Here is a 13,942-nt window from a genome sequence, read left to right as displayed (position 1 = left end):
TTCACTGATCATTACATGTAACTTATGAATATGTAGCAAAAATAGTTTTATGATAAACAAACATATTCATACCTGCCAACCTCTGAAACCTTCAAAAAGGGAGATCTTCCCCTCAGCTGAGGGGGAGATTTTGCGTGAACAACATTTTCAAGTTAAATATATGATTGTTTATTTATTCATGTACAAAGCACCAATAAGAGTTAAAAGATATACAAGTAATTTATTTCTTCAATTCATGGTTATAATTTATACAAGGTGGGGTTTTTTTGCCTTTTTTTTTTTTTTTTTTTTTTTTATACCTTTGGGTCTAATAACTCATTACATTCCATATTTTGATTTGTTGTGAGACCCACATTAAATGTCGTACTGACCACAAGAATAAGTTTCTCTTGACTGCAAAGAAAAAGCCAGAGAATTACGTACACTGGTCAGTCTAGGTTATAATATCTGAAAGCAGGATATTTAATACTCCAACAGCGAGTGATTTATGGCCGTTTGAGCGGGAGTCTCCCATGCACTCAAAATGGGAGGGTTGGCAGGTATGCATATTCTACTATTGTCATCTATTCCTCTCTGAAACTCAAAAGAGCACCAACAGTCCAAAATTTCCATGATTATGTTCGTAAGAAAGATTTATACATGTAGTAGGTTTAGCAGGTTATTTTCAAGAAGTCGTAAGTTTGGCTTATTTTAGTGATAATTAACAGCAAAGATTTAAGCAAAAAATTACAGGTGAACGATTCAGGCTCTTGTGAGCCTCTTTTTTTCCAGGTGCTATAAGAAATAGGACCTTTATATTTGGTGTATGGAATGATTTTTAGGTGTACTTGTCTTACTGGCATAAATCATCTGACCTTGACCTCCTTTCAGTGTTCACTGATAATGTTAATGTGATACTTGTGTAGTAAAACTTTCATATTATAGACTCTCAACATGAATTCAATCATAAGTAAAGCAGGCGAGACATTTCATTGTGTGCACTATTGTTTTATGTCATATATATTTGCCTTACGTTTGAATTAACTAAAAGAAACAATTCAATTTGAACTTTACTGATTTGGTTGCAATAAAATAAAAAAAACATGCATCCCTTTCAATACCATTAACTGTATTATGTATATCAGCTTTTTATCTTACCTTGACAGAAGTTAAAAGGGGGACATAGGTATACTGTTTACGGCCTCGGCAGCAAAGCGCCAACAATGTATTAGTTTGTAATTAAGTCCTGTTTATGGTGAACCCCTAGTGTTAGGTCAATAATATTAAGTATGCAGTTGTATGAGCATTGCCACATCTTAATTCCATGGAAGATGTTTGGGCCTGCTCCCTCAGTTATGGCTGGGTCCTAAAATAACATGTGAAATTGGTAAATGACTGTTTTTTTACCGGGATTCTTTAGTCTTAGACTGATTTCATAAGTGATTTTTCCTTTGAAATACTTGCAAATTGGTAATTCTTCCTAGACAGGAAGTTCAAATAGCTGTGCTTTAAGTGAATTTAGTGACCCATTAAGTGCATTGCTTCATTTCATAGCTTTTGTTGTCAAACACACTGTTAATTAACTCCAATTATCTTAGATTAAAGTCATAAATAATTTGTCTATTTCAAATTTATTTGACAATAATATTGGAGTTACTTCCCCTTTTCTGTCACCTTGTGATTGTGCAGTCATCAGACACAAATCTTTATGTTTTTCATTTACATTTCTTGACCCTATGCATTTCCAAACATTATTTGCAAATTTGAAATAGTTGTCCAACAATTTGTTTTCTTGGGCGTAAACCTGGCATTAATGCCCCTACTCCTTTGAAAATAAGTGCAGATCAAACATTGAGTTATGCTCCTTTTAAAATTAACTATATCCGTAATTGCATTACCTTCATTTCTCTAAGATTATTATATAAAAAATTCCCAAAAGTAATCAAAAAGTTTTTTTTTTGTTTTTGCTCCAGTACAAAATATGTGCAACATGGGAACATCATATCCTAATTAAAATATTTTTACATAAAGTCAAATGTAAGAAAATCCATTTAGTGCACCTCAGTATCATACAAATTTTCTATGAACATCATATCAATTTCATGAAATTTTCTATGCTGCAAATCTGTTTTATTTGTTGTGTTATTTTTAGGATTTTGAGGATTACACGAATTGAAAGAAATGAAAACAGAAAAAAGAAAATGTGATAATGGAATAGAACTAAAATTTTAACTTTCTAACTAACATTGTTTGCTGTACTTTTTCTTGTGTTCAATAAACTGAGACATGTTTCAAATGTACAATAGATTAAAGCACTTAATTGAAACAATGATAGAATTCCATTTTGAGTTACATGCTTTAAATGTAGATCTGATCTTAATTTATAATTTCAGTGGTGGATGTGACATCACAATCCAGGGAACAACATTAGACAGTGTATACAAGCCTAAGTTAATATCCTACATCCCAGGCAAGGATAATATCACAGTAAGTACTATGTGACATCACAATCCAGGGAACATCATTAGACAGTGTATACCAGCCTAAGTTATTATCCTACATCCCAGGCAAGGATAATATCACAGTAAGTACTATGTGACATCACAATCCAGGGAACATCATTAGACAGTGTATACCAGCCTAAGTTATTATCCTACATCCCAGGCAACAATAATATCACAGTAAGTACTATGTGACATCACAATCCAGAGAACATCATTAGACAGTGTATACCAGCCTAAGTTAATATTCTACATCCCAGGCAAGGATAATATACAATGTGACATCACAATCCAGGCAACATCATGTTTTTCAAATATACTTGATGTAGTTAAATAAGGAAAGATCCAAGTTTTACATATATATTCGGGATGATTTATTTTTGTATAAATCTAAAGAGCTCTTAGATGCACTGAATTTTTTTAATATTATTTTCATTGCTTGAAAATTGTTCAATGGCCTAAACTGGGTATACATAAAAATCAGTGGAAAAGCATAGAAATGTGAAGTCAACAATTAGAACAAGCAATATTCTTGAATGTTAGTGATTTATTTTTCCAGACAAACTGTAGACCTTTTGGATCAACTACCCTGGTATGTGAATCACCTCAAGGAACCATTGGTACCAGTATCAAATATGGACTTATTTTAGATGGGGTTACAACGTATGAAGATTTATCTACAATCTCCAATCAGGCATTTTTTAACATAACAAGTAACCCAACTGTTCAATCCAAGAACTTTGATGATTACAAAATGTTGTTTTCTGATAATATTATAATTCAGGTAAGATAAATGTTATTTGAAGCTAACCGTTGAAACATTTGTGAAATGCACTTTTAATCTTCAACTGAAAGTTTAAGACTATTGATAATGCAATGAAATTTTTTTTAAATGCATCAGAGATATACATATGGGAAGATTAAAATATTTAGAGTGAACAAAACACAAACAACTGAAAAGCTTGTCTTCTGTTCAACAACACAAATTCATTTTTTTAAAATTGTTTATATTAAAGAAATCTGTAACATTATCAATACTTTAACAAAAGATTGAGCAAGTTGCTTGGATATAAAATTACCCTTTACGTAGAAAGTTTAAGAAGTAATCTGCTTCTAATTTAATTTGCAATTTTCAAAAATCATTTGTATTACAGGGTACTAGACTGAAGGAAGCTTGTGAAGGAAGCTTAAAGATAATGATTGGAAGTATTAACTGTAAAATAGAAAGTTCAACAAATGAAAAAATTACATGTAAACCTGACCTTGACTTTCCTGGTGTCAGTTTGGATGCTGCTGACGTAATGGTATGAATGTAACGATATGAAAATAATTCTTAGGTTGTCATCATTCTCTCTTGAAAATTTGGGAATGTAGGATATTTTGTATTAAAGTGTAAAGACATGAAGATTTTGTTTTATATTGCAAACACTGAACAGGGAATAAATGTAGGTAAATAGGTAAATAGGTAAATATGCTTTTATAGCTGACTATGCGGTATGAGATTTGCTCATTGTTGAAGGATGTAAGGTGACCTATAGTCAATTTCTGTCTCATTTGGTCTCTTAGTGGAGAGTAGTCAAAATGATTATGATGTCTTGGAAGGCTATTTTAATTTTTTGCTTTGACTACTTCCTGTCAATCTAAGGCGTCAAAGAAAAAAGGTATAAAAACCTTTCAAGACGTCATAATTATCTGGACTAAGTGGAGAGTTACTTTTCTCATTGGCAAACATACAACATCTGAGAATCTACGAATCTGTTTTTATTGTGTTTGGTTTTCTTGTCATATTTATTCTACCCATTTCCTACACTCTTTTATTCCTACAAAATAGAAAAAAATCAAAATAATTTTCCATTATGTGAATAGTCAGATGTTTTATTGATGCATAACACTTATTGATTTCATTTTCTGAAGAAAAAAAAAAAAAAACTTTCATTTAAAATATAAGCTATTTGCAATATTACATTTACATTTGGTTGACTGCATTAAAATGAAATTCCTACCTTTGAAATTTATGACTTTTCAATTTAAATGATGCACTCAGTTTTGACCCAAATTTCATGTTTCCAATAAATAGATTGAATTACTAAATAAAAAACTGTGGATTCATTTATTTTAAGTGTGAACCAATTTTTGTGGACTGAGGGAAAAACATTTCTTCGTTAATATTTGATTTTTATACGTCCGCAAAAATGTTTTTAGGATCGTATGATTGTATGATTTCTACCAAACTTGGACAGAAGCTTGTTTAGGATCATAAGATAGTATCCAGAAGTAAATTTTTGTAAAAATAAAATTCCATTTTTTCTGTATTTTACTTATAAATGTAAGTTTTTCTGCCGGGAAACATTACATTCACTCTGTGGTTAAAGTTTTTAAAATATTAATAACTTTCTTATAATATTTTGGATTTGTACCAAACTTGGACAGAATCTTGTTTATGATCAAAAGCTAGTATGTAGAAGGATATGTTGTCAAAATTTTGTACCTGTGTATCTGTATTTACTTATAAATGGACTTAGTTATTCTTCCGGTTAACATTACATACAGTCTTCAGTTAAAGGTTTTAGTCAATAACTTGTATTTAGGTGTATGGATCTCTCTAAATTTGTACTTCAAGGTTCCATACTACAATGGAAAGGCTGGGATTGAGATTTTGGGTTATTGCTCCAAAGAGGGTTTTGTGGCAGTTAAGGGGGTGGGGGGATTTTTTCAATTTATAAATATTTTAAAAGTTTCAAGAAGAAATCTTCAATTGTACAGTATTGTGCAAAAGATTTGTAAGATCTTTGACCACATTTATTTTGTGTCAGAAACCTATATTATGTCAAAAATTTGATCACAATCCAAATTCAGACAGTCTCAAGCTTGAATATTGTGTCCAAATTTGCCCCAACTGTTCAGCAGGGTTCAAACTCTGTGGTCGTATCAGACTGCGCTCAGCAAAACATATTATTTGCATTTGCAAATGTCTGCACACATGTCTATAGAAGATTTGTATTTTATTTGCATTTGCAAATGTCTGCACACATGTCTATAGAAAATTTGTATTTTATTTGCATTTGCAAATGTCTGCACACATGTCTATAGAAGATTTGTATTTTATTTGCATTTGCAAATGTCTGCACACATGTCTATAGATAAGAAGATTTGTATTTCCTTAAAAATTGGTTCACCTTTACCCACTAAATACACATACAACTACTTCATCTTGTTTTTCAGGTAAAAATTGGAAATTTTAATCATACAGCAGGAAGGATCAAACTTATATTATTCTGGGATACAATGGAGTTTATTGGAATAGCGATTGGCGCTGGAGCTCTTGTTATTTTGGTGTTAGTTATTGTTATTTGTTGTTGTTGTTGTCGAAGGAAGAAATCAGATAGTTACAACAACTCTTCAAAGAGTAAGTAGTGTTTGTTGAGATATAATTGAACTTAATATAATTAGTCATTTAAAATATAAAATTCAAGGTGGTATGAGTAAATTTTAAACCTTAGTGAACTACTGAGCCACTTAAATCCTAGTCCAAATAATTATGATGTCTTGAATGGTTAAGAACTTATGATTAGTATTTTAAAGATAAAATTTAAGGTGGTATGAGTAAATGTTAAAACCTTGGTGAACTACTGAGCCCCTTAAATCCTAGTCCAAATAATTATGATGTCTTGAATGGTTAAGAACTTATGATTAGTATTTTAAAGATAAAATTTAAGGTGGTATGAGTAAATGTTAAAACCTTGGTGAACTACTGAGCCACTTAAATCCTAGTCCAAATAATTATGATGTCTTGAATGGTAAGAACTTATGATTAGTATTTTAAAGATAAAATTTAAGGTGGTATGAGTAAATGTTAAAACCTTGGTGAACTACTGAGCCACTTAAATCCTAGTTCAAATAATTATGATGTCTTAAATGGTTAAGAACTTATGATTAGTATTTTAAAGATAAAATTTAAGGTGGTATGAGTAAATGTTAAAACCTTGGTGAACTACTGAGCCACTTAAATCCTAGTCCAAATAATTATGATGTCTTAAATGGTTAAGAACTTATGATTAGTATTTTAAAGATAAAATTTAAGGTGGTATGAGTAAATGTTAAAACCTTGGTGAACTACTGAGCCACTTAAATCCTAGTCCAAATAATTATGATGTCTTAAATGGTAAAGAACTTATGATTAGTATTTAAAAGATAAAATTTAAGGTGGTATGAGTAAATATTAAAACCTTGGTAAACTACTGAGCCACTTAAAACCTAGTCATGCAAATAATTATGACGTCTTGAATAGTTTTTTTTTTTTTTTCTGTGACACCTTCCTATGTGTCTTAATACTGAAGCCATTTTTTCCGTCTGGTCTTTGAGAGAGAATTTTTGGGAGTAACTTGGAGAAAGTCTTACCTTTTGTGTGCCTATTGGTACAAAATATTTCCAGAAATATCCAAAAGAAATGATAAAATAAGTTATGATTCCATTTGAGGTGTGAAAAAATCTACTTTCATTTCAAAATGGTTTCCCAGATTTTCAAAGATAGGTCACTTCTGAAGAGTATAAAATATCATAGTCAGTAAAATTTGATGGACCAGAATTTCTTGAATGTTTGATTTATATTATTTTGATATTCTGGTCTGCCAAAATTTACCGACTTTGAAATTTTATACTTTTCAGAAGTATTGTATCATAGAAAATCTGATCAAGAACTGAACCTTTTGTTATTTTTTTACTTTTTTATAATTTGATCCTTTATAAGTATAAGATTTTCCAAAACTAATATTGTTTTCTTTTTCTTACTTCTAAATTAAGTCATTTTGATTTAAAACTATTTCTTGATAGACCCTTATTAGAAGGGCCAAGTGAACTTTTCTTTTCACATTGTCATCATTAATGAAATTTTACTAACAACTGGCAAATTAAACCAAACTTGGCCACATTCGTCATAAGGGCATCTTGTTTAAAAATGTGGCCAAAATCTTCAGTTGACTCAGTATCTGAGTTATTGATCTTTAATGATAATTTTTACCAATTTTAAGTGTTTCTGGCTATTATCTTAAAAATAATCAAAAAGGATCATCATATCAATATTTACATATAAGTCAACATGGCCAAAATAGTCAGTCTGATCCTTATTGGAGTTCCTGCTTGAATAAGCAAAAATTATCAGAAATTTTTGTATACTGCAAATTCAAAAATTATTGCAAGGTTTTTATAATTGCAAGGTTTTTATAATTGCAAATAATGCGACAGAGCTGTAAACGCAATAACTTAAACTTGCATTTTGAAATATTTCATATGAATTAAAACAGGATTTTTCTCAAAATCGTAAAAATTAAAATCACATTTAAGTCTAAAATGACAAAATCGCAATAATAAATGCAGGCAATAATTTCTGAGTACTGTATAGGAGGGTTTGCCCTTAAAGTCATTAAAAACCTCAAATTAAAAAAAATAATGCATATGTTTTTTTATAACTCAATGGATAGTTTTCATTATAAAACTTATGTACATATACTTTTTTCTGAAAAAAATTCTTTAATTTGTTCATATTTAGAAGAAGTTTACTTTATGTTAATTGCTTCCTTCCAGAAAGCAATTCCCCGACATATTTTCCGTATGCAAAGTGACCTCAGTGTGACCCATCTCGTAAAAATCTGGTGATCGCAATACTTATGGATGTCCTTAAAATAAACTATAATTATTTGATTATACATGTTAAACACATGCTTAATATCCATGATTTTTGTTGATTGTTGACAAACAGGTGACAATGGTTAAACTTCGGCTTCAAAACACGAACTTTAATTACCTACCATATTTTCACAACAACACTGACTGATTGAAAAAAAAATTTATGATTTTAGAAAATTTATGCGAAAAAAATGATAAAATCATGCACAGAAGACTAAGTTTATGATGTTTGTATGCATTGGTACAAGAATTGGAATAACATAATTTTTCACCAGACACTCATTCCATATGACTTTAAATGATGTTTTTTAATCTTTTATGTTTTGGTCAGAAACTAAAGAAGATAGAGTGAAACGGTAAATAGAAAAAATGATCAGCAATAAAAGATTAAAAAAAATAATTGCAATCACTTCTATAGAGTAATTTTTGTCTTTAAATCTAATGTAGGAAAGTACCAATTGTTTACATGCACATAGTTCTTGGTGAAAAACATAGGCTCTTTAGAATGACGAGAAAAGAACAGCTTTATTAAAAATGCAATATTAAGCTTGTCTTGTGAATCTCTTTAATGACTTTTACAAAATGCATAGTAATACTTGCATATCTAAAAAGTCCTGGTTTAGAGGGGTCATAACTGGGACAATGTAACTTTAATATTGATCTTCGATGATATAACACCAAATTTGGGGGAAGGGGTAGGTGGGGTTGATTGATTTTAATCTATTAATACTTTTGAATTTTCAAAATTGGATTTCAAGCACCACTGTAGTATATGATGTCTTATGTTGTAATTAATCATCATTTTCAGGTCCAATCCAGAATGGATTTGATATACCAATGTATAATGCAGGAAGCACTTCACCTAGTACAACTAACTTAATACAGAAAGAAGAAGTACCAAGCTTTCCTAACAGAATGTATTCTGAGAAACGTCATTTAGAACAAGCTTTAAGTTATGATGAAACAGACTGTTCTGATGATTTCCTCCATAAAATAGAAAGTTCAGTTAGAGAAAAGATCGAGAAGAGTATATCAGATAGGCAAAATATAGAGCCGGGGAAAGTGTGTACGCTCAAAGGTATGCAATATATGTTCTGGCCTTTTGGGTCATATGTTTTTCTAAAATGTCTTGGGCTGTTATTTTTTTTTTTTTGAAGAAAAAAGTATTTTCTTGAGTACAAAGATAAAGACTGTATTATTTTTAGTTTTAGTTAATTAGCATTAGCATTGAAGACCTGTTGGTGACCTTCTGCTGTTGTCTGTTCTATGGTCGGGTTGTTGTCTCTTTGACACAGTCCCCATTTCCATTCTCAATTTTATTTCAGACCATTTTAAATATTTCTAAAGGGAATTTTTCACAGAAAAAAAGTTATCATGAAGAAGTTAGATGATGTACAGCACATTTTATTTTTAACCTGAAAAATGAAAAGTTCTTTAGTTTTAATAATCATCAGGATCATTTACATTACAGGAACTGAGATAAGGGTACTAAATGGAACATTCAGTAAAAATTCTCCAAATGCTGGCAAAGAGTTGACTATCAAAACCAATGTAAAAACATTAAAGGAATTGAGTAAGTATTTTATCACTGTCAAATATAATAAAGATCGCCAATTAAATAAAAGTCCACTTAAATATCACAGAAAGTTTAGGATAGAGTAACTCTTACCCTACAAATATCATATTATATGGTATATGCTAACAAACATTAAGGATTAAGTAAAGACAGATTGTGATACAGATTTTCTATAACAATAAGGTCATGATGGTGTGCATGAAACATTCAAAGAGACAATTTCAAGTTTAATATAAAAAAAAAACTGATGAAGAAGTTCTATAGTTAGCAGTTAACCTCTTTCAAGTATTTCCTACCACAGAATTTATAGTAAAATATGTATGATTTGTTGCAATAAGAATATGTTTATATTTTTGCAGTGGTGGACAACAAGTACCCTGCTTGGGTTAATAATGGATTGTTGGAATGTATGAAGTTCCAAGATTGTTTCCATGACAATATACAAAGAATGCTGGGTATTTCTGTGGACCAAAATAGATTCTATGAGTTTTATCCTGCCTACAGTAGAGGATTTAAAGAATATTTAAATGATGCCAAGCATGTTAGTATAAATTATTTTAATGGAACTGAACTTTTGAATTTACTTATGAGATTTTTTAAACTGCTTAATATACTGGCTAGCTGAAAATACATAAATGGGTACCTTTCTTGCAAGAAGCTCTCTGAAGAATTCTTGCAACAACTCTTTGTGGAATCAGTAGCTGGCTTATATAATAAGTCAACATGTTTGCTCCTAGTCCATCAACTTTAGAAACCCTACCTATTCAACCAATTTTTCTAAGAAATTTAAAGGCAAAGCATCTAAAGCTTTGTTTTTTAAATAAAGATATAGCTTTTTAAAAGATATAGTTGTAATGAAAGAGGTAATGTGTCAGATGGTCCTTAAAATAAAGATTGGTGGTGGTTTTGGTCTTAAGATACTGTGCTTTCATTATTATTTGTTGGATATCAATTCTCAAGGTCTTCATGGGTACACATGATCAATGTATTCAAATGTTCAACAAAATACAAATTTTTTATAGGTTTCGAGACTGCATGTTGACTTTGGCAAAACATCTTTACGAAATATTCACAAAAATGCAAGTTTTTCCTGAATCAAACAAAATATTTATTCACTTATTTAGTGTTGTTTTAAAAATAATATTTGGGTAAATTTATTATTGTCCTTACATATATTTATACGATGATGCAATGCTATTGTAATAAATGATTTTTTAATAGTTCTCTTTCTCATTCTGTAAACTTTTGACAGGACTTTACAGTAAAACAGTTACTTGAGATGTGTCTACAGGTTGCACAGGGAATGACTTACCTATCCAATGAAAACATGGTTCATAAAGATCTGGCTACAAGGAACTGTGTGTAAGTTGAAGATTTTTTTTTCAAAGAAATACCATAAAAACATAACAAAAGAGTAAAAATTCCAAATGCAGAACAGGAAGCTAACTTTCATTAACAATCATATTACCAAAAGATTTCAAAATTTGTGATTGCCTAAAAATAAACTGTGCTAGAATTTTTAATGAATCACCTTGTCAATCTGAAAAAAAGTAGCTGCATCTCTTGCTTAATCATTAAATAGATTTAAAAAAATAAAACATTGCACAATGGTGATACACCAAATTAAATAATATAAATTCCAAAAGGCAATTTCAAGTTTAGAATGAGAAAAATATGTGGGCTAAGTTTTATTTAGTTATACATGTAGCAGTAAATTGATGTCCACAGACTCAACTCAGAGAATTGTTGACCATTTTTTGGTACTGATAGTTATGTCATAAAAATATTTTGGGATGTTTTAGTCATAGTATTATTAAGAGCTGTTTGAGTCATATTATATATAGAGTTATTTTTATGTACGAGGGCTGTCCGTAAAGTTCGTGGACAAGCAACAGTCTGCTTAAAAAAAGCATTTCAGGGGAATTCTTTTGCATATTTGTAATCCTGTACTATATATCCTAGTTCGGTTGTATCAATATTTGTCCAATTTTAAATGCAAATTATAATGCTTACTACATATAAATATAAGCAATAGGGATCCGGAGCACGGCGAAAATATCACATAACATGAAGGCTGGTGTTTTCATATTTTTGTTATTTTTAGTGTCAAAATTGACCTAAAATACATGACGCTAACAGTGTGACGTCTGCAATAGTCTTGACATTACACCTGATAAATTTGAATGGTCAAAATTTCAAAATGGCAGCGAAATCTTGATTTGAAGCATTTGAATCGGCATCACTGGAAAAACAGACGTTTACGGAAAAGGTGGAGCAGCAGGCTGTTATCAAGTTTTGTGTAGACATCGGAAAAACGCCAACAGAAACACACAAATTCTCAAAACAGTCTGAGAAACATAGCAAGACAATGCACCGGCCCACACTTATTTAAAAACTAGACTAGAAATTGATTAAATTGGATTTGAATGTCTAAAACACCCTCCGTATTGCCCTGACTTAGCGCCAATGGATTTTGCGGTATTCCCGCATATCAAATCTTTTCTCCGTGGACAAAGGTTTCGACCATTTATCTGAACTAAGACAGGAAGTAATGAACATAATCTTAAAAATGAAAATAGAACAGCTTGAGAAAATATTTGATTACTGGGTACAAAGATGTAAAAAATTAGTTGCTTTGAAAGGAGACTACATTGAGAAAAGTTAAAATGTTGTAGTCCCAACGTCAGAACTTCGGAAATATTTGTTTTGGTGCTCCGGATGGGAGTTGCTTATGATTATTGAATTGATGAAAATACAATTATTCTAGCAGGTACTGAATTAAAATTTTGAACACTTAATCAGTAAATCATGAAATTTGTTACTTACTTCTTTTATTTATTTTGGACGGGTAAATAATATTTTATTGAGATTGTCCTCAAACTTTACGGACAACCCTCGTAGAAAGATTTATTAGGTCTTGCGAACAGTACTGATTATGTTCCCTCAAAATGACTTAACCAGAATTTCATTCTAGGAATTTTTGATTAGGCATGTAATTTTTTTGAAAAGAGTTGTTGATAAAACTTGCTATCAGCAACGATCAAAAACTATCCTTGTTTTTGGTTGAAACTGAATCCATGGTATTCAAAAACAAAGTGTTCAAATAAAATTGTTTAAACAATATTTAGACAATTATATTGATGAAGAAATTGTACATTTTAGGGTATGTGCAGATGGATTGATAAAGATTTCTGATTCATCATTTTCCTGGAATCTTTATCCAACAGAGTACCTGTATGATCAGCTAAGACAGAGATACCTTCCAGTTAGATGGATGGCTTTAGAAAGTCTGAAGATGGGATATTATGACATTTCATCTGATGTGGTATGGACTAATTTTTAAATTGAGTATTTATACTGGAAAAAGAAAGAATATAGGGGACGATGCACTTGAGACAACAATTATATAAATTATTAGTGGGATAACAGTCTATTTTATAGTAACAAAGTTTTTACTGTTGTTCCTCATCTTAGATGTTGCAGGAAGGTCTCCAATGGTAAACTAAAACATGCTACTCCATACTGCACTCTTGACTCAAACCAACACAGTCAGTAGATTTTGACATTAATTGATATTCGATACTTATATCTGTGCAGGAATTTATGTTAGAGAAATTATTCAATGGCATCTATTCTAATATTTTCTTCCATCAAATTCATAAAGTACAACTGTTTTACATTTTTGATGCTATTCAGGACAGTACAATATTTTCTACAAAAAAGATAATAATTTAACAACAGGAGATTGAATAAAATTGATTGGAGACCAATTCATTCAATTACATGGATGGATTCAAATAAACAAAATGTCAGCAAACTTTAAATTTTAATGATTAGAAAAATTTCATTTATTTTTTTAGGGTACCAATTTTTGTGGATTAAGAAAAAAAAAGTACTTTAGTGGATATTTGAATCCACAGTATACAATGTCATATTTTTTTATTCAAGTTAACAAATGAACCCTTTATTTTTCAGTGGTCATTTGGTGTGTTACTATGGGAAGTTATGACCCTTTCTCTGTATCTACCATACCATGACCAGGAATCAGACAAAGCCATAAAAGATCATATTGATGAAGGCTTCCGATTGGGGATGCCAACAAATGCTCCAGAGGATCTGTGAGTAGCAATATTTATTCATTTGAATTTTCCCAGCTTTGATGTGAATATTTCATATAACATATGATTGAATGGCTAGTAGTGTA

General features: G+C 30.5%; 1 protein-coding gene across 1 annotated transcript in view; it reads left to right on the top strand.

The window, feature by feature from the left end:
* Positions 1-13,942, top strand: part of LOC143072339 (uncharacterized) — a 71,728-nt gene that overhangs the window by 52,648 nt on the left and 5,138 nt on the right. The window contains exons 15-24 of the mRNA XM_076247235.1: positions 2,373-2,466; positions 3,040-3,264; positions 3,635-3,784; positions 5,703-5,886; positions 8,971-9,240; positions 9,634-9,735; positions 10,098-10,279; positions 10,991-11,100; positions 12,901-13,063; positions 13,714-13,856. Of these exons, the coding sequence (XP_076103350.1) occupies positions 2,373-2,466; positions 3,040-3,264; positions 3,635-3,784; positions 5,703-5,886; positions 8,971-9,240; positions 9,634-9,735; positions 10,098-10,279; positions 10,991-11,100; positions 12,901-13,063; positions 13,714-13,856 (1,623 nt within the window). The remainder of the gene's footprint in view (positions 1-2,372; positions 2,467-3,039; positions 3,265-3,634; positions 3,785-5,702; positions 5,887-8,970; positions 9,241-9,633; positions 9,736-10,097; positions 10,280-10,990; positions 11,101-12,900; positions 13,064-13,713; positions 13,857-13,942) is intronic.

This window comes from Mytilus galloprovincialis, chromosome 4, assembly GCF_965363235.1.
Source record: "Mytilus galloprovincialis chromosome 4, xbMytGall1.hap1.1, whole genome shotgun sequence".
NCBI lineage: Eukaryota > Metazoa > Mollusca > Bivalvia > Mytilida > Mytilidae > Mytilus > Mytilus galloprovincialis.
The sequence above is the reverse complement of the archived record's forward strand: the minus strand, read 5'-3'. Positions and strand labels throughout refer to the sequence as shown.